Source organism: Barbus barbus, assembly GCF_936440315.1.
Source record: "Barbus barbus genome assembly, chromosome: 7".
Taxonomy (NCBI): Eukaryota; Metazoa; Chordata; class Actinopteri; order Cypriniformes; family Cyprinidae; genus Barbus; species Barbus barbus.
The window spans coordinates 16,415,105-16,437,519 of NC_136735.1; the positions used below are offsets into that span (position 1 = coordinate 16,415,105).

The 22,415-nt window shown below is 39.9% G+C and overlaps 1 protein-coding gene across 1 annotated transcript in view; it reads right to left on the minus strand.

Moving 5' to 3' along the window:
- Nucleotides 1-22,415, minus strand: part of LOC306872700 (hedgehog-interacting protein-like) — a 36,823-nt gene that overhangs the window by 9,160 nt on the left and 5,248 nt on the right. Inside the window, exons 3-11 of the mRNA XM_079421457.1 lie at nt 19,031-19,172; nt 16,267-16,468; nt 10,550-10,701; nt 9,620-9,793; nt 9,360-9,503; nt 8,719-8,840; nt 7,285-7,408; nt 6,637-6,767; nt 5,209-5,293 (exon numbers count right to left, since the gene is read on the minus strand). Of these exons, the coding sequence (XP_079277583.1) occupies nt 5,209-5,293; nt 6,637-6,767; nt 7,285-7,408; nt 8,719-8,840; nt 9,360-9,503; nt 9,620-9,793; nt 10,550-10,701; nt 16,267-16,468; nt 19,031-19,172 (1,276 nt within the window). The remainder of the gene's footprint in view (nt 1-5,208; nt 5,294-6,636; nt 6,768-7,284; nt 7,409-8,718; nt 8,841-9,359; nt 9,504-9,619; nt 9,794-10,549; nt 10,702-16,266; nt 16,469-19,030; nt 19,173-22,415) is intronic.

The window sequence follows — 22,415 nt, forward strand, 5'->3', positions numbered from 1 at the left end:
AGGGCTGAGGGGTGTTCAACGAACACAGCATAAAAAAGCCTTCATCAAGGCACTCTGTGTGACTCCTCTGTCCTTTTTGTCATGTCTGTCTTTTGTTTGTACCTCTTTGTGGTTACATTGTATCAAAAAAATTACTGTGTATTGTAGCTGTTCATTCAGTACCACCCCTAAGGGTCTTTGTCAAGGGGAGGAACACGGTTGTGAGCAGGAGAGATTTAGGAGAGACCATGAAATAAAGGAGACTTGTGAAGGATGGAGACCAGGAGAATGTGAGCACTTTTTAAAGTGTTTGTATATCCTGCTCTTGACACACACACTTATGCCTAGAGGAATTTGTTACCTCTATATTGCTATAGAAAAGTGCATCTAAAGAACCTATTTGACACATTCATACAACAAAATCCAAAGTCATGGGAGATAAACTCCATGTTTTCTCTCTGACATATCCTCACGTCTGTGGTTCTAAAATGACTTAAGGTCATTTCAGAAATCACTTAAGTAACACTCAACCAAAACTCAACATTTTTTTTTTGGTGACGAAACAACGAGATGTGTTCTTCAAACATTCCTTGATTTCTGCTGAAATGTTGTCATTCAGCTGTCAGAACAGACTGTATCTCCCAAAAGAATTGCTACATGGGGTAAAATTTGCTTGCTGGGCTAAATTTTGCTTACAGGGAGTACGCCTACTGAGATAACAAACATTTCAACATTGCATATACTGGACCATTAAAAAAAATGAATAAAACTGAGGATGTGCATCAGTTTGTATTTAATATTACAGAAAAAAAAAACAAATTATAAATAGTTCACTTACTGGCATCTTCTCAGTTATAACTACCAGCCAATAAACAATCCTACAGCCTCTCTCTTGTCCACATTGGCCTTCGATACATGTACATTTCAGTATGCGGTGGCTTCTACATTAACAGACTGCAAAACAAACTCAGATGGGTGCAGTCATCCCAGTGAGGTTTACTGCAATACCTCAAACATTTGATATGATATTCCATTATATATTTTATGCTTTCTGCCCTACCCCACATTTCTACAACCCAAAAACGCAATGTGGCAGATCATATTCCAAACACAAAGTAGGTATTTTGAAGCCCTAGCCAGAACGCAAAGGTTAAAAGGTGCAGAAAAGATGTAAATGTAGATACTAGAAATGTAAATGCTAGACCACCCCACTTGACAGTGCTAGTCACTCAGAAATGTTATATCACCTCTTTTATTTGGTAATAAGATCACAAAAAGTGACATGATATATAAAACAGTGAACCCAACACTACAGGTCCAAAAGACTAAACAACTCCAATCAATGGTGGAAAGAATTGTTCTTTGGAAAAATGCGGCAATGCCAGAAAACATAAATAAAGTAAGTTTGAGGGGCCTTGTTTAGGAGACTCATGGAAACATCTGTGGTAATTAATAGCATTAGACTTGGGTGGCACTGTCGTCACCTGGGTATACAGTGCCTCACAAAAATATTCAGACCTTCAAGCAATTTTCTCTCAATGCTTGCTGAAATCCTACATACAAATATTGGTTTCTGAGATATCTGCTTTTTTTAACTGATTTCATAGTTTGCATACTGATTCAATAATTTTTTTTTTTTTTGTATTTTAAAGGGGTTATCGGATGTCCACTTTCCACAAGTTGATATGATTCTTTAGGGTCTTAATGAAAAGTCTATAACATAACATATACATTTCTCAATGGTAGTGTAAAAAAAAAAAAACCTTTTTACCCTGTCAAAATCAGCAGTTTTCAGCAAGCCGTTTTTTAGGCCATGTTGCAGACTGTAAACTCCAGCCGTGAAACTTGCTAACTAGCACATTATTAGGAAAGGCGATTTGCAAAGATTCATAAAAAACCCTTATACTCACTTCTTCTGTAGACGAAGCTGGATCACCAATGATTTGTGCGAACACAGATGCATTTAGGCAGATCGAGATTGGTGCATTCCATTCAAAACGAAAGTAATGTTAATTCTCTGCATCTTCAGCGGCTCAGATGTCGGGAGTAACTGACGACTGCTATATTCATTACTACATCCAACAACAAAACACCTCAATCGCTTAATCAGAGACATCTTGTCTTCCCCTGCACTGGAGTCAGCACAATGGAGGACAGCTCACAGCTCACTCAGGGCAGGTCTAAGGTAAGATGGTCTTGTCAATGAACTCTTGTGGGAGCGGCCTGCACAGAACTACGTCATTCTGACAGGAATCTCAGAGCAGCCTGATTTGAGAAAGTGAATTTCAAAATAAGGATTTAAAAAAAAAAAAACTGGGTGGATTTGTATCTTTATACAAATGTATGTATACACACACTTCCAAAACACATTTATTTTCAAACAACTTGTAAAGTGAATTTTGCATCCGATGACCCCTTTAAAAGTCACTTTTTACAGTAATTACAATGTCTATTTATTTATTAGATGTGATATTGGCCCATTCTTCCAGACAGATTTTCTCCAGGTTTCAGTATGGACTGAAATTTTTTTTGAATTGAGATCAGACTTGAGCCCCGTTCGCACCAAGGCAAATAACTATAAAGATAACGATATTAGCATCCACAGCAGTGAACGATATCATCTGTTTATTCTAAGCACACACTCGTCTGCTGCTTTAAATTCTTGAGCTCGATACAGCAGGATGGATTCTGATTGGCTCTCAATGTTTGTATCGTTCATCAGCTGGAAAAAATAATCGTTCTGGAAGTGATTCCAACGATATTGTTTCTCTGTGGCTTTATCATTATAGCTGTGGTGTGGACTCTGCTATTCCTTAATATTGAGAATGATTTTTAGAACTATATCTTTATTGTTATCTTTATAGTTTTCATCCTTGGTGTGAACGGGCCTTTAGACTAGGTCATTATAGGGCACTGACAATTTTGTTACTGGAATTTCTGAAAATAGTGTTGGTACATATTCTTTTTTATTCTAACAAGCCATTTCCTGTTGATGAAACACAGCCCCCATGATGTGTTCACCAACATACTTCACTGCAGGTATAGCATACACTAAGATGTGGGCAGTGTTAGATTTGCACCACACATATTGCTTTGAATCTAGGCCTTATCTGGAGCACAACTGCAACAGGGCCACTACTAAGGCAAACTTCAGATGTGCCGTCTCGTGGTCCCCTATAACTATCAGCGTTACAAATAACTCTTATCTTATAATTGACTGGTGCACCTCTCTGTAATTCTTAGAAATTGAACTTCGTAGCTTTTTAAAGTGATCATAAGCCTTTCTGCTTCATGTTTGAATTGAGAGTTTTGAAGAACAACCTACTGTAGCCATTGTATGGGTGGCCTTCCACATCCAGATAACTGAACCTCTTGGATAATCACGTTTTTTGTACTTTTCCCTGGAATGCTTGTAGTTTTCGTTTAGCCTTCAGTCCTTACTTAAATAAGCATGCATATTATGAATGATTTTTTTTATTCAAAAAACATTTTTTCATGAAATGCAATTCCTAAGAGTTGCATTCGACCATTGAGTAGTACAACTATTGCAAGGTGGATTTATTAAAATGTGAGATGCTTTGACATATCACAGACTAAATAAGCACATTTTAAGTGAAATTTTCATTTGTACTTCAGCAAAATTATAAAATTGGTTAGGATCTGAATAATTTAGCACGTAAGTAATAAAGTTTTGAATCATTTCACCTGATAATTGAGGGTAAATTATATAGCTCTCATGGTGTAAAAGGGTCCAGTAAAAGGACTTTCAATGGCGTAGAAAGCACAAAAACAAGTTTCATGAGGGATTGGTTTGAATTAGAGATTTGACAGATCTGCCTGTGCCTATTGTAATGTCCCTTTTTTCTGGAAATGATATATTTGATCTATTAAAAATGCAAACACTTTTGGCAGTTGTTACGTGGGAATTCATATGCTCATTTCTAATAGATGATATGCCTTTCATATGTACTTGGCTTGGTGAGAACGACATATTTTCAAGATCTATCGTAAAAGTGGATTTTAGTGGTGTAAAACACACGGGTTAAATTACGCCATATTGAAAAAAGCCCACTAGCATACAGAAATGATTAAATCCTTTAACCAACTCACATGTGCTGAATCTCTCGCCGTGAACCGGTGCACATGTATGTCAATTGGATCAATTTTATTCGGCTGCAAGATACCCCAGCATTTGAATGTACTCAAGGTTCTCAAGGAAAACATTCCCTCTGTTGAAGACAGGTGTGTAAGTCCTGTCAAAGCAAGGAAAACACCCAACCGACGACCACACAGGCTTGCTAGTTAACCAGCGCTGTGTCCAAGCCACCTTGACTGTGTTGGTGTTAGAAACACGTTACACTAACATTTGGAAATGGTATGCTTACTCTCCAATTATGGCCGAGGTTTGTGTTGGCTGAGACCGGCAGTTGTGTGATGATTTGTTTAAGGGAAGCTAGAGTCCTTGTGCGTGTCTGTGAGCGAAAACGAGTAGTGCTTTAACGGGATAATTCACCCACAAATGAACATTCTGTCATCATTAACTCAACCACAAAAGAAAGATATGTCTGTCCACACAAACATCTGTCAATATGGAGGCAGTTGGCAGTTGTGGCCTAATGGATAGAGAGTTGGACTTGTAAACCCGAAGGTTGTGGGTTCGAGTCTCAGGTCCGGCAGGGATTGTAGGTGGGGGAGTGAATAACCAGCACTCTCTCCACCCTCAATACCACAACTGAGGTGAGACCCTTGAGCAAGGCACCGAACCCCCAACTGCTCCCCGGGCACGGCAGCAATGGCTTCCCACTGCTCCGGGTGTATGTTCACTACTGTGTGTACACTTGGATGGGTTAAATGCAGAGCACAAATTCCGAGTATGGGCCACCATATTTGGCCACACACCACAACGAGTGTCAACAAATGTTGTTTTGGACCCCACTGATTTTCATTATATGAACAAATCCAGTTGTAACATTCTTCAAAATAACCTTCTCTCTTGGTATGAACTAATCACGCAGATGTTCAAACCATAGCACGTAAGAAGAATACCGGGAGATGTTTTGTAATGCCGAATAAAAATGGAATTAATTACACGAGTTTCAATATTAGCATTGCTCAGAAGTAACATCACATATTTCACATGCGAGCAATGAAAACGGAAAAACAGAGAGGCTGTTGCATAAACTCCGTTGTATACAACATGCTGCTCTGTGTATCTGAAGCTCAACACACCTTTTAGGGTCCACCAACTTGTAGAGTTTTCCGTTGTGCGACTGTATCGCCGTGCTTTTGCTGGAAGAGAGGATGTAGACCTCACCTGCAGAGGATAGAAAACATGTAGGTCTTACAGGGATCTCATTTGTCTTCTCTCACCTTCCTTCCTTCCTACTCGTTGCACTTGACACTAGTGCATGACAGGGTTTCGAGAGGGGCTCATTAAATCGTCATGCAAGTAATTTAATGAGGAGCAAGCTTGCAGCACTGTGCACAGATTGTAAACATGTGTCAAGAGACTGCCATGTGGGTCTCCAGTACAGCCTTCCACTGAATCCCTCTTACAAATCAGCAACAAATGCTATCTCTCCCTCACAGAGGCCCACTCTTGGCAAAGCACGAGATTTATTCTCTGTCACACTTGACCTGGTGTTTGGATTCGAGAGTTTATGTTCCCTGTGATGCACTGAGCTGTGGGGATATTACATGGTGGCAGAGAGTACAGCGTAGCAGCAGTGAGTGTGCATAACTTTGCTTTGGCAAGGCGCTGTCGGAGGGGCTGGCATCAAGTTCATATAAAAATGACCCCCATTACTATTCCAGTAAGCCAGAATTCAGTTATCAATGTTGAAAGAACAACAAAGGAAATGGAGAAGATTGCACATGTAAACCCTATATGGTGACGGATTGCGCTGACCTTTGATTTCCAATTGTACCTTCTGTTAGCAGCAAAAAAGAGGAAGTAATCTGTCAGGAAACTAAAGGAGTACTGTATCATAGCAAAATGTTCTTTGGAGGAAATATATTTGAAAATGGGAGGTAGGACAAGGGATTGGTTTTCTTTCTGTTTTGTATCATTCAGACGATTCTTGGATTCAGGAGCCAGTTTTTTCTCCTTCCTGTGACTACGGTATACACATTCTAATGTAAAATTATCACTTCAATAGACCTTGTCTAAACTAAACAAATCCTTTGTTTTCTTTTTTTTTTGCATTAGTCCTTTTAAGAAATGCCTGTTCAAATGTTCAGATGCCTGTTAAACTCACCAAGGCTGCATTTATTTGATCAAAATACTGTAAAATCAGAAATATTATTACAATTATATAATAAAATGAATAAAATAAGAGTTTTCTATTTTAATATATTTTTAAAATGTGTATTCCAGGATTCTTTGATGAATAGAAAATTCAAAAGAACAGCATTTATTTGAAATGTATTTTTTGTAGCTATGTAAATGTCTTCACTGTCACTTCTGATCAATGTAATGCATCCTTGCTGAATAAAAGCATTTATTTCTTTCAATTAAAAAAATAACCAAAATGAACAATGTATCTTCTGCATAATACAGTTTTAAACTTGACAGAACCATGAAGAAAGGTTATGACAGAAGCACACAAAATGTGCGGAGAAACGAACACACATAAAGCTTTTTAAGAGCTCACTGACCTAATTCATCTTCGCCAAACCCCAGGATGTGGCCGACCAGCGAGGAACCACAGGAACTGCTAGTACCAAGACAAAGAGGCTTCTCTTGCCACGACCTGTCTTCTGAAGGCCTCTGAAAAATTCTGAAGTTCCTGTAACGATCATAAAGTCAGGGGTTAAAAATGTCATTGCTCTGTCTACCCAGCAGACTTGAGCGAACAAATTTATTTGTTACAAAACACAAAGTTACATGGCAAAAAATCAGGCATAATTTACTGCTTTGGATTTCCAGGAACAATTTACTTTATACAGTTTATCTCTCACTGTTGACAAAAAGGCAGGCTGATAGTGAGGATGAATTATAAACCTGCGTAAAGTGTGAAAAACATATACCAGCGGCCCATTGACCTGGCAGGAAAACGGCTATCAATTTACCCCGAAAAAGCTATTTTTCTTCATTGGGGTATGTGGCGAGTGTGTGTGCTGGCACAGTCAATAACACAGGAAAGATAGCAGTTTCCATTCGCAGTTTAACAATTACCACAAAAACCCAAAGAGGAGCAATATGAAAATGAAAGTTCAATATGTGTTTTTTGGAAGCATAACTATTCAGTTTCTCTGACTGTTAATGGGAAATACAAAGTAGTTTTGTATAGTAACACAACATACCCATTTCTGTCTCCAAATACATAACTTCCATAAAGTCTTCTTGACTGGCATCCCCGGTAGATGAATCCACCAACTGGGACGGCACCTTCATTTGACCCCAAATCAAACATAGATGGCTCATTTTCTGTGGGCAGACACACCAACAACTCACCATCAAGAGAGAAAAGCAGAGCAAGCCGGTAACAAGTCGACATGTGGTTGTACATTTTATGAGTTTTAGGTTATTTTTATGAGATTAGATCTTAAAAATTCAAATGAGTTAACGGAAATCATCTGCATTGTTTAGATAACTCAATTTTACACTTTTTTCCACACTAGATGTCTTCAATCACCATCCTACATGTGTCGCAAAGTTAATTTATCCCCATAATAACAGTTTTCTTTGTTTGTGTAAGGGATATCCATGTTTACCACAATCTGTCAAGAGACCATTAGCACTTCACACAGGCTGGTTTTAATTAGCTATTCCCCAGACGGTTATAAAAACACAATGTAAACTTGATATCGAGGGCTATGTTCATTTCACTAAATGTCCTTATTAAGCACTGTTAAGTTCACATTATAGCTCAAATAGATTAGGAAAAGGACACAAGAGGAAAGGGTGAGGTAATCCTACAATTACTATTGAGTGTTTGTGTATATTTGTTTAAGTTTGTCTGGCTACAAAGATTACAGCAGTTTAGGGAATGGCCAGTATTATAACCTTACAGTCAAACAATAAAATGTGATTTAATGAAGTAAGTCATTCACCATGGTGATGGTTTAACATCGTAAATGGCTTGGAGTTTGGGTTAATTTTGCACACTTGCAAGACAATCTTTTTGGAGTTTAAATGCATTGGCTGGGAGAGAGCCATATTTGTTTGCTGCCAATGTGTAAGGAGGAGTACGAGAAAGCCAATCCATTACTTTGGCCATATGAAATAATATATATTCACTTATGGTATTGATTTAGGGGTCTTAGTCAGCACGACTGAGAGATGGACTGCCATGCTGGTCGTTTTGTGTTTCAACAATGTACTAAATGACTATCTAAATGCTCTTCGACAGCAATAAATTACATAGTTGTACATATACTTTCAAGTCCCCAGGCATTAAAAGAAGCATTTCATATTTAAAGTGTGTTCTCACGTTATGAAACGATAGTGTTGTAATGGTTTTCTTGAATAAAGCATTGATCGGTTTGTACGGAAAGTCTTAAATAATTGTTTTGGAACGTACCCCCATTCCATCGAAGACATTCTGTTCTCAGCATAAAATCTTAACATTATTTCATAACCAGTACATGGAGGGAGAATTTAATGTTTTCTGAAATACAATACAGGAACTTCTTGAGTGGTTGCCTGGTTGGAACGATTTGGCTTGTTGAAAAGCCTTTCTGCTTGTACAGTAATCCATCGTGTTTTTAGAAACCAGCCACTTCTAACATACATACCGTAGTCTTTCCCTTTGATGACCTGTAGGATCCTGCCTGTTGTCGTATTTTTGCCAACAGTATCTGTGCACAGGATCAGCAGACTCCCGTTGGTGTCCATGCGGAGCTTATCTACTGCACACCTAGAGCACAAAATACCATTTTAATGCATTTTGCAAGACAGCAGCAGTGTAAACCACACTGCTATTTCTTATATGACACTTTATTTAATTATATGGTATATGTTTTGGCATGCACTTCTCATTCTAACAGGCAAGATTGGCAACGTCCCTTAATTCCAGACAAATCTTAACACTTAAGTTACATTCTTGAGAAACTCTGTGCTTCCACCTTTATGGTAACAGTTTGGGTGGGCGCTTTTCCAAAGTGAGGTCCATAAACAAATGATTTACTGCATCTGGTGCAGAAGAACTTCACTAGCCTTCACAAAACCTAGACCTGAACCCCAATGAACTGGAATGAGGACTTCAAACCAGACCCCATCGCCCAACATCAGTGCCTGAGCTCACTGATGTAAAGGTGCAAATTCTCACATCCATGTTCCAACATATAATGAAAAGAATTCATAGAGTAGCTTTCCCTAACAATCTAACAATCCATTTTTTGATTGATTTCAAATTCAGTAAAATGTTTGACCTTACCTCCCTGGGTCATGCAGTCCATGGGCAAAGATTTCAGGGGGCTGATTTGTGCTGTTGAAATAGGGGTTGTTTCTGGGTATAGAGTAAGGAGTGCTACAGCAATCTGTGTCCAGATCCACCCGAAGGACAGATCCTGTGAAATCACTAAGGAAGAAAAACACTCCATTGAAAATATTTGAAACAATGCTTATATAACTATTACATAGCTTGACTCATCACTAGTGCCTGATTTATTACAGCCATAAGCATTCAGTACTTACCTCAGACCATCCATCTCCTCCATATCGTCCAAAGTGATCATGCCATCACCTAAAAAGATGTGCAGAAGCCCATCAGGGCCAAAGAGGAGCTGCCCTCCCAGATGCTTTCGGTGGAGCTCAGCTACTTCCATTAAAACCCGAGTGGTTCTTGTGTCCACCTGGTTTGGGTTTTTCCTTAAAACATTTATATAATTACACCAATATTTATATATTAAAACATTTATATATAAACCTAAATCCATCAATCCATCCATTTTCTCTATCTGAGCCTAGAAAATAGAAAACTAAATGCATTTAAATACAAAACTGAATTAATGTATTATTTAAAAAAATAGTTTCAAAATATATTTATTAATTTAATAGTTTAAAACTGGCAAGTGATTATTTACTAAAAATCACCACAGAAAATGCAAAAAAAAAACATTTCGTTTAAATCAGATGACTCTGGTTAGTTTGGCATTTGAAAGTCTAATTTTCAAAATGTATACTTTAGAGGGTTTGTTAATGCTGGGTGTTTTGCATTGCCGCTGGGGAGCTGAAAACAATCAGAATGGATGTCAGCCTTCGTGGTAATTATATGTTGTGATTACATATCTCTATAAAACAATCATCACTGTCAGTGAAAGCATTTCATGAGGAGCTCGCCTTCTCATGACTTATCCAAAACCGCATGGAAAACAAACATTACGCATACATGTCCATGTGTAAAGTGTTTGATCCAAGGCTGTAACCACAAATTGACATTGGGGTAGGGCAGGGTTTTGTCCCTAACAGATTTTTTCCCCCTTCCTTGTTTTGCCCTTTGGAACATCAAGGCGGACAGTTTGACAATATCTGAATATGAGGAAGGACACATCCCCCAATTGTTTGTGATGGTTACAGCTCTGGTTAGTGGTCCCTATGCTTGCTCAGGTTTTGGTTTCTCATTACCTGGACACAGTGTACTCGACTACACGAAGAATGTGGTCGTGTGGTCCGATAGCCCAACGCTCTTGGTTGGTTGTGTAGGAGACGTAGAGCTTTCCATTTTTCTTATAATTGGGGTGGAATGCAAGGCTTAGCAAGCCCCTTTCATCTCCTCCCTGCAAGTCAGATGGGGTACACAAAGAATCCAGAAGTTAATTATGTCCCTTTTTTAGATTGGGCTGGGCTGCAAAAAGCTAAAGCCGGGCCTCCCCATGTCCCCCTCTCTCTTTCCTTTTTCTCTCAGCCTTTCTCCATCTCGGTCTCTCTCCATATGGGGGCCAGTTACCCCATGCCCTCTTGCCCCCTTGCTTTTTTTCTTACCTCCCCCCTCCTTGACTACTGCATTACAAACGATTATAAAACATTTGACTTCAAGCAAACCCCCCCACACCAACCTTTTCACCACAACCCTGTCTTGGTTATAAGCGCTTGTATTTGGGGCCAGGCTCCTCAGGGATGCCCAGGCCCTCCTTGCGGCCTCCATTGTGCAAGTGATTTGTGTGTGTAATCTTTGGGGGATATCCGTGAATGCAGTGCCGAGTGGCTGAAACAATTCATTAGCTCGCTCGCAGTTCATAGAGAGCACAAAAGTCCAGGATTCCTTTGGCCCCCCGTCCACCCTCTTCCCTCTCTCTCTCTTTTTTTATTTTTAAACCCGTGCAAAATTTGAGAGAAGAAAGAAAAAGAATGGGCAGAAAAGAAAAAAAAACCCCAACACTCCCACTGTCTTGGCAAAAAGTTAGAAAACATTGAAATTGCTTGCGTAATAGGTAAAACCTCTCATCCCGGAGGCTACTACATGAGTTGTCACTACTCTGGTGGTCCACTCATCATAGTCCGTTGTAATAAGCAGCTATGTCACTTTAGTTCCTGGGGAAAGTAATAATGTTGGGCTTTACTCCCTTTCATCTTTCCAACTTTGTTTTCCTTCTGGCAACACAAATGAAATGAATGAACAGATTGCTAAGCGTATGCCTCATGAATGAATCAATGAATGAACAAATGGGTTTGAGGCAAGTCCCTTAAAAAACGATTATGATTTAATGCTTTGGGATAAGACATAACACCAGTTTAATTACAGCACATGCACTAACAATTTAGTGATATTGGCTGTCAAATAAGTAAACAAAGAGTTTTCATGAAATTAGCTGGCTGTGCCATCTCTGCGGCATTCCTTTAGGATTTCTCACAGGAATTCAGCAAAGAGAGGTCTTCTGTGGATTCAAGTTAACGGTGTGGTTCAGCTCACAGTACACGCCAAAACATACAGATCATAAATTGGTCAGAGCGACTCTGTTGGGCTGTGCTGAAGTAATCCAATTCGAATAGGCTTCAAGTGCTAGCGCTCCATCTCTGGAATGCTTTGGAGGAATTCGAATTGGATCTGTAGGGACATGAATAATAACACTCAGGAGGACTCTTTAGTAGACCACAAAGAGTGAAATCACAAGCAAAACTTTGTGGTACCCATTAAATGTCTGTTCTACATTAGTCAAACACAAAACGAGGTTGGGTTGAGTTAACAGCAGGTTGATATCCATGCTCTGCTTTTTCGAATGAAAAGTTCTTCCTTTCCCCAAAAACTCCCTCTCAACATGTTGGACTCCTGATGCACTGACCTGAATCCCAAAACAAACACAGAGGGAGCAGGTCAAGTTAAGAATTCCAGAAAGTCGTATGATCTTAGGCCAGGGACCACCAAAGAACAAAATTAGCTGAAATATTAGCTTTTGCTAATGATCGTTCCCTCAACAAGTAGGCACAAAAAACCCTTCCTTTTTCCAGGCCCGTTCCTCTGGGTGCTACCAAAAACTTAATTAAGAGAAGACAAACTTCATGATATTTTCCCTCCATCCATCATAGCAGATGTAGGGCTACGTGTTCAAGCCTCTGCTTAGTTGCAACGCTGGTACATATTGTTTCACTGAAGCAGCCATGAGAACTTTGCTTAGACATTTCATCAGGTTAACCTTGCAGCATGCTGATGTCGATAGGAACAGTTCATCTCCGAAATCTGGCTTCAAAACGTCATGGGCAGAGGTTCAACGCTATGTTAGCATTCTGCGCATTGCCTGTTGCTTTGACAGTACGAAGATTAGGTTGTAACAGCTTCTTGAAAAGAATGCTAGTGAGAATACATCGGGGTCAGATGTATTCGCAGACAGGAACAGGGAGCACTACCGCCCCCCTCCTGGACCCCCATCCTCCCCATCGGCAGCTGCTTGCTTTTCAGGGCTTGATGCATGGCCTGGCTTGCACATTGTTTCTGAGCACCTTTTGATCCTTATTGGCTCAGGCAATCCTACATAAAGAGGCATTCCACCCGAGATGATTGGAGAAAAACAATGCGTGCCTACCTCAAAGGCAATCTGAAATGCTCACACTAATTCAGAGTTCCATTTAGTTCAACACAATGAATCCCAAGACCCAAGTCAAATCCCCCTCCTCCACCTGTTAACACACATTAATCCTGTGACAGCACTGGAGTGAGGATCGCTCACTTTCAAGCGGTGAAAAGAGCAGATCGAATCGTAGGATAACATTCACTTATTGCAGAGGCAGCTCTCTGGAGCAATCCACAAATCTTCTGAATGGCTCCATCACAGGTGCTCATCCTGTCTCGGGGGTCCTTGCAAAGTCAAAACCTCGGCCAGGAAGCTATGTGAGATGACAGCTAAGCAGAAGCCGTTTCTCAAAGAGAACTGTTCAAAGAGTCAAAAGACGAGAGAGGAAAAGATCCATTTGTCAAAGCTAGGATACTTATTTTTTGACAGAGTCGAGAGCCCTCCTGCTCGTCGAGCTGAAAGAGCTCAACAGCTGTGCGTGTCAAGTGACAGAGTGCACAACATGCTGTGATCTATTTGCTTCGGCAAGAAATAGTTTTTTGCAGCTGGACCCCTTGAGTTAGTTGATACACCACAATGGAACTCCGCTCACATTGCGTGCAGATGTCTTCTTCACTACGTCTAGCAAGGGCAACAACAAAGTGGTACCATACTTGTGTACCTATCATGTCAATCTGAACTAAATCAGGGCTCTTTCACACAAATAGTTTAGAAGATAAACACTTTAGAGCGCTGAAATCCTACGCTTCAGGATCACTGTATGACTCTATTTTTCGGCATTTGGGACACGGTAACTAGTTTACAAGATATCTCAAAATAAATAACTGCTAGTTAACTATTTAAGCCCCTCCACTGATAGCACTCTTACTTTGTTGAAACCAATCAGAATGGTGCAGGGTTGCGCTTGGAGACCAGCCACAGATGTGAGAGTGTAATAAAGTAATTTAGTTTGCAATAAATCAAATAGGACAGCAGTCCTACAACATGCTTCCACAGTAGCCAGTGCAATCCACCTTGCTAGATCTATGCAGCAGAAGCCAAAAAAACAATAAGGCATTAGATGTTTGATCTTTGACACTTTATTTGGAAGATCTGAATTGAAACATCTGGGTCAGTGACAAACAAGACTGTCAAAAATCTAACTTAAATCAAATGACCAAGTTCTAAGGAATATGCTCTTTGTATGCATGTTGGTATCATACAGTTTTAAAAAATGTATAGTTTATAAAACATTTCGATGACACTAAAAATGTCATGCGGTGTAACCATAAAGTAAAAGGTCATATTTTTCTTACATTTTGAATGAATGTGAGTTTTCAATAGTTTATATTTTTAATAGCATGAATTATTAATTTATGAATATCAAAAAAGGTCAAATTATCTAATATTTTAAGATGATTATTGACCTTGACAGTCATGAGTGTCTGAAGGTGTCCTCTTTATCATATAACTTCCTGCTTTTTCTGTATGATTCTGCTGGTTGGTGATCAATGTTACTTTGAATTGGTGGACAAAGGTCTGTTCAAATGTCTTGGTGTTTTAAATAACTGCAATAATAATCATAAAAGACCAATTAAAAGTTGTTCTTATTTATTATATTAGGACATTTAGACTTTATGCCCCCCAAAAGATATGAAAATGAATTTTAATTAAGAAATTAAAACCATGCCATCTTATAACATGCGTATTCAAGTTATTGTATGTTTTATCAATACATCTGGACAAAAAATAAAAATGAGAACTTCACTGACCCACCTGTGATGTAAAAAACATCATAAAGGTGGTAAAAATAAAGGGAAGGGGAGATGATCAGTCGTGTCTCTGCATTTCAGTACAAAACTTCTGTCAGTAATTGGAGAAGCACAAGTAGCACAGCATATTTGATAATGTCACACAGTTTGTGTGTGTGCGTGTGTGAGTGACTGAAGAGATACGGTTTCATCAGAGAACACCCACGGCGCTCTGGGAGACTCTCTTAAGTAGACAGAGCATTGTTTCCAAGCAGTTTAGCTTAACTGGCAGTAAGGGGATTGGGCTTGAAGGAGATACAGAACATTAGAATCAAAGTCATGATAAATCACTATCATCCTCCTTCATGCCCAAGTCGGGTCCCAGCGGGTCTCCAGGCCTTCCACAGGCACAAAGGCCACATGTCCTGTTGATGCTCCGAGTAAACACAGCCGACTCGGAATGATAACTGCTAAACTTGACAGAATAGCACTCTTGGGTCTGCCGGGGCTTGAGCTTACTCTAATTGTCATAATGATTGCTTTATCCACAACCAATTATGTTTAATGACGATAAGGCACATTGGGGGTCTTTCCTGTGGGGCTGTTGCATGTTGACTCCACAATTGCTCTTTCGCCTTTTATACGTGAAGCCATAGGAAGTATGCAATATACATAAACTTCCTGTCAAAAAGCAGGTCTCTTCCTACATCTCCGGACACTTGCTAAACAAAATGTTCTCGAATTACAGAATGCTTCAGTTCTTGTGGGGGCAGATAAACATCTGTTGTGACACACGCCATAACTACTACTGACAGACATGCATGTAAGCGAACGCTACAGCTGGCAACATTTCAGCCTTTCTCACTGATCCTCAACAATCAAACACAAGGTTTCCTCTGCTGGCAGTCAGGTTGACAGCAAGAAAACCACACACATAGAAGCCCACATACAGAATACATTTGTATAATAATAAAATTTTTGCGCCAACACTATTTTTGGCGTCAGTATCACCCTCCATTCAGGTTTTGATTTGTGGTGGGAGGAGAGGAAAAATGGAAATAAATCCATAGAAGCTGTTATTGTGCTCCTTAAAGATTGTATTCTGTTAGGGTGCTTCATTTCTCCCACCTCGGCTTCATCTGAGAAGGTGCCAATCCAAAATGATGAACAACAGATCTTTCAAGTTTCAGCGAGGCTTCCTGATTTATGCGAGACAGACTTCTCTGATGGTGGGAGGTCAGGCTGCATGAATATCAAATAGGAGCTATTTCCTCTTCAGAGGCAGATATGTCAGCAATGCCGGGAGTGAAAACGCTAAAATTCACCATTATTAGCACCTAACAAAAATGCTTGAAAGAATGTACCAATCCACTGGGATATGATTTAGAATAAACAGTCTCCTAATAAATTAATGGCATTGTATCATATATCAAAGGTGCTCTCAGTCATTTTTGGTTTAGTTGCATTAGCTGACATGGCATTTTTTGTACATCAGAGTGAAACATGGCATTTTAATGGCAAGTTATGGCATTTTAACTGAACATAATGAGGTCAAAAAAAAATTTGAACACATGAATGCATAAATTGAACAAGAGCTTTCACTTACCTTTATGCCACTTTGTACTAGCTTATGAATGTCCAGAAAAGGCTCTTTCAGGAGCTCCATGTCATGTGTTAGGATACGAACAAAGCCTTCCTTCTCCAAAATAAAAAGCCGCTGTGATCCATCCCCACAATGCACCACACCAACAGGATGTCGAAGACCACTAAGGATCTCCTGAGTGCAGTAGCAGTTGTGCTTATGTTTTCTGTAGGAAAGGAATGAAAGATTAGAAATTTAGATTGGTTAGTTTATGCATCAGGCATTTAAGTTGTTGCCTAATGTCTATTTTTTGTTGTAAACAGTAGAACTGTATAAGTTTAATTATTATAAACAAGTTTATTACGGTTAGGAACACAACAAAATCTTTTCTGCTTGACAGACTGGTTTGGGAGTAGACTGAATAAAACGCCACAGGAGAAGTTAATTTAACATAGTCAGAAGTTGGGGGCTCTCAAGCTCTGAAACAAGTGTTCCAATAACCACAAATCACATCTGATGTGGGGACACGCCAACTCACATTATGCCTTAAATAAAACAAGGGTATCAGCAGTGTGGGTGCTCCTGTTAACAAGCAGTCTTGAAGGGATTTTCCATAGATGTAATAGGGGGTGAACTGGCAGCAAATGTATGTCTGACATCTTGTGCCTGAGTTGTATAATCACGTCAGTCTGACGTGCTTGCAGTGACTGTGCCTGATCAGATATGCTGCTTTATTGGCCCTTCGCAATGGGAGGTCCGATTAAGAATTATGCCGTTCATTTACAATGACTGTGGGTTGTGGGATTCACAGCTCATCATTATTTGCCTCAGAAGGTCACACGAAAGCAAGGCATTTATTACTGTTAAAACTAAAGGTGTTGAGGGCACACTGCACTGATAGATGTCATGAAATCAGATCGGTTTAATAACTGGAGTGAAGGTATGCTGAGGGTGATAATTACACATCCGTCATTAAGAAAGAACTAACTAACTGCTTAAAGGGATATTTCACCCAAAAATGCAAATTCTGCCATTAATTACTCACCCTCATGCCATTCCAAACCTGTAAGACCTTTGTTCATCTTGGGAACACAAATTAAGGTATTTTTGATGAAATCCGAGAGTGTTCTGACCCTCCATAGACATGTAACTGAGACCTTCATGGCCCAGAAAGGTAGTGAAGACATCGCTAAAGTTGTCCATGTGACACCAGTGGTTCAACCGTAATGCGCTGTGGTACTGCCATAAATGCGAGTTGAAAGGCTGACACGGAAGAGAAGAAATTGTTGAATAAAGCTGTTATTTTTGTTATCTTTGTGCACAAAAGGTATTCTCGTAGCTTCATAAAATTAAGGTTGAACCACTGATGTCACATGGACTATTTTAACAATGTCCTTGAATGTGGTAGTTCCCTTGCTTGCTATGCAGGGTCAGAAAGCTCTCGGATTTCATCAAAAAGATCTTTATTTGTGTTCTGAAGATGAACAAAGGTCTTACGGGTTTGGAATGGCATGTAATTTATGACAGAATTGATATTTTAGGTAAACTATCCCTTTAACTACCACGGTATGAAGCATAGTTAGAGAAATTATAGTTGCGAGAAATGGGAAACACCGAAATGTTAGTAACAATAGAACTTGCGACCATAGTTGGCTAACAATGTTTTTGGGAGTCCTGTAGGTGGTCTTGTTGACTAAACATATGAATCCATCATTGTAAGTTGCGAAAAGTGAATACTTAAGCCATTTCCTAATACTAATATGAAGTTAGAATCAACAGGATATTCAGCTATGAGCTAAATCAGAGCCAGCCCCAAATGACATCCCTTGCTATGTCCTGTCACAAATGGTCAAAGCCCTCTGGCTGTCACCAAGAGCTCATAGTTCCTGCAGTATAAGCACTTTCTTTGTGTTCTTAAAGCTGGCTAAACTCAGTCTGGACACAAAGCTCTGGCTTGGAAAGGGGGGCAATGGACCAGTCAAAAAGTACATGCAGGAATGTTGTGACATGGAAGGCTAGTCAGGCGTGTCTTGTCTCTAGTGACATTGTTGGGGGTGTCATGATGACCTAGTAGTCTAAGCAGGCCAGTCATACTGGGCCATGGGACATTAGATGACCGTAAGGAAGCTTCTCTCATGCCTGATGATGAATGTCGCTACATGCAGATGTCATCTACAGGGAATAGCTCACCCAAAAAATTTAAATTCTATCATTATTTAATTACCTTCATGTCACAATGTTACAATGAATGGGAACTGGAACGCTCATGCAATAAAAAGGATCCAAAAGTACCTAAAAATAACTGAACCTAAAGTATCCAAAAGTACCTAAAAAGTTCTACAGTACAATTTGTGCTAAACCAAGTCGATATTCACTGATAATCTTCCTTGCCACAGGATTCTGAGCTGAACCTTAGAACCAATTAGAACCATTTATGAATCATTCAGACTGGTTTTGTGAACTGGATCAACCGATTCTTACTAAAAAGAATAATTAACTCACAAATCAGACATTGTTAATTATCTTACATACACTAATTAAAGTCCAGTTAGTAAAAAAGTTAGTACAGTTGTCAAGACATATATATGGGGGTATGGCATTTTGGAGCTTGACAGCCCCATTTTACTTTCATTATATTGAAAAGATTAACCAGGACATTCTTCATAAATTCACCTTTTGTATCTGGGATGACATGAGTAGATAAATATTGACAGATTTTTATTTTCAGGAGAACTATTTCTCTACTGTTCAACAAAAAAATGTGTGTGTAAAACTGAATTAAGCATACCTGTTAATCGCTTCTATTTTTTCATCTAACAGGTAGTTGGAATCTCTGCGCAGTTTCTTTCTGTGAAAATCTGGAAAGCACAGGCCTCCATCCTTCCTTCCATAGTAATGGCAGAACTCATCCACGTCGGCTTGGAACAGTTCTAAAAAACACAGACAGACAGACAACTGGTCTCAGCCTGAGATAGACACCACACAGGGTCCATGGATGATGTAATCACCTCCAAAACCAACTGAGTCCCCTACAGTCAAAGCTGTACTCGAGTCAAGTATGTCCTCAGCCATCAGACGGCTTATTGTGTGGGCGTTTTGGTGGTGATTCCGGTGCCAAGCTTAATTCCTATCTTGACTATGGTGCATTTATGAAGTACTGGGTCTCAAATCAAGACATTTGTTTTTGCCTCTCATATCTGACAAGTGCAAGTCATGGTCATTCATATCGGTCCAGACTCCAGACCTTTAACCATTTGTTAAAAACGATCATATCTGACAGAGCCACAATGATAAACACTTCTGGGTGCTACAATTATGTGATGGTTGAACCCCAGTGAGGTATTACAAATCGCTTCAGACATGTGTGGTCCATACGTGGAAAGTTTGTGAGTTTAATTAAACCCAAAAATCCCAAACGCTCAGTCTGTATCTTCTTTGCCGTTATATCTTTCTGCAGAAACTTGCAGGTCAAATCCAAATAAATGATAAGTGCACACCCAAACTGATTGATTATATTTAAAAGATTAGGTTTGCTTGCTTACTTCCATGGAAAACACACTTATTTATTTCTCCAATCGTAGCCCAAATAAATTCACCATAATTCAGACATCTAGAGTTGAGGAATGTGTAATGAAAATTCAGAAAATGAACTGTGTGGCAATTAAATCACAGTCGGTTTCTAGGAACCTTTTGGTTGAATGAGCAGCACGACAACAAGGAGAACAGGACTCGGTTTGGCAGCCTCTGTGACCTAAAAACCTCATTGATACGGTTACCACCTTAGCTAAGCCCTCTCATGGGGAGGAGTAGAGCAAATACAGCAGTGATAGAAACACAAACACACTCCTCCCCTTCCTTTCATCTCCAGCGAGCTCCTCATGCCACATGAGGAAGGGGGCTGTGTGCGGGAGGGAAGCAACAGCACCAACAACAGAGGTGATAGGATATCCCTAAACATCTAAACACAACAGTGAGATCAAACACACACACACCCACCACCACCACCTCCACTCACACTGCCATACCACCCACAAGCAAACCGCAGTGGTTATCTTGGGCCCGCTGGTGTGAGCGGTAAGGGTCTGGGAGTTGCTGTCAATAGCACCTGAGAGGTCAGAATCTTTATGCAGTTCCCACACTTTTGAATCTCCATGACTTTTCATATCCTTCAATGTACATTTTTCATATTGATGGATAAAATAAAAAAAACAATCATTCAGACTAATGTGGGAACCAGTTCAACCTGTTCTTATTCAAATGAACAATTCAAAATAAAGAGTCGCTCAAAATTACAACAAAATCATTTGAAATCATTATTTATAAAGACCATAGCATTTCTAAGCCTTAGAGAACAACATTTTAAAATAAACTTGGTTTTTCATGACTTAAAAATAAAGGTTCTTTTTTGACATCAATACTTCCATGAAGAACCTTAAAATCAATGCAGTATTTCCAACAGACAGAGGGTTCCTTGTAATTGAAAATGGTTATTCAGATTATTAAAATGTTCTTTATACTAAGAAAAAATGGTTCTTTGAAAGGTTCTTTGGGAAACCCAAAATGGTTCTGATCATTAAATTTGCGGATGACACAACTGTGGTGGGTCTCATTAGCAACAGAGATGAGACAAACTACAGGAGCGAGGTGAGCCGCCTGGCCGGGTGGTGCAGTGACAACAATCTCTCTCTGAATGTGGAGAAGACGAAGGAGATTGTTGTTGACTTCAGGAGAGTACACACTCAGCATGCCCCTCTGACCATCAACGGTGCGACTGTGGAGAGAGTGAGCAGCACCAAGTTCCTGGGTGTGCACATCACAGAGGACCTCTCCTGGACTAACAACACTGTAGCACTGGCCAAGAAAGCACAGCAGCGTCTCTACTTCCTCCGCAAACTCAGAAGAGCCAGAGCCCCGACACCCATCATGTGCACCTTCTACAGAGGCACCATCAAGAGCATCCTAACCAGCTGCATCACTGTGTGGTATGGCGCTTGCAACGCATCCTGCCGCAAGTCACTTCAGCGAATAGTGAGAGCAGCTGAGAAGATCATTGGTGTCTCTCTCCCCTCCCTCCAGGACATCTACAGCACCCATCTCACCCGCAAAGCCCTCCGCATTGCAGGTGATCCCACCCACCCGACACACAGCTTCTTCAGTCTGCTGCCATCAGGGAGGAGACTGCGGAGTCTCCAGGCAAGGACCAGCAGACTGAAGGACAGCTTTTACCCCATACAACACTGAACTCTGACACTATGAGACCCCCCCCCCCCCCCCCCCCCCTCCGACTCCCCACACCCCCAGGACCAGCCACCCCCACCTACTTACAAACTGTGACCAGCACCTCTCACTTGTGCAGCATTGGACTGATCACTACCTCATCCAGCATTGACTGCAAACTACCTCCTCGGATAGTCTCATAAAAAGACTGTTCTCCTGTCAATTTAACAGACTGACAAGCTCTTTTTGCACTACACATATATCTGCACAGTTTTGGTTTATTTAACTGGTTTGCACTCCATCTATTCTGCCATGTGCCTTATGTCACTTTATCTATCTTTTTTATTTTTCTACAATGTTCTCAGATTGATGAGCTCTTTTTGCACTACAAATATATCTGCACAGTTTTGTTTTTATTTAACTGGTTTGCACTATCTGCGCCTTATGCCACTTTATCTATTTCTTTTTTTTTTTTCTACAATGTCCTTACTTGTAGTTGTATGTACATATGTTTAAACTGTATTATCTGTATTTGAACGTGTTTAATGTTAACTGTTTACACCAAGGGTTTGAGGGTAACGCAATTTCAATTCTCTGTATGTATGTGCTGTACATGTGGAAGAATTGACAATAAAGCAGACTTGACTTGACTTGACTATTATATCGCAAAACCCCCTTTTGTAATCTTTTTTGTGTGTGGGAAACTGTTTATGTCTCCATTATATCTATGAGGTCATGGGGATCAAAAAAGGTGTCTGCTGATGTGGGGTGTGAATATATCTTCTCGAAACTACTTTTTGGTGGCAATATCTGCCACAGGTCGAGTCTTAACCTCCCAACCAGTTGTGCTATAACATTGCTGAATATTTTAGATGTGTTATGCATTTTTTTTTATTAAAAGCTAACCTTAACCAAACCAATTTAAAGTTTAATCTTCACTAAATCAAATGAGATCA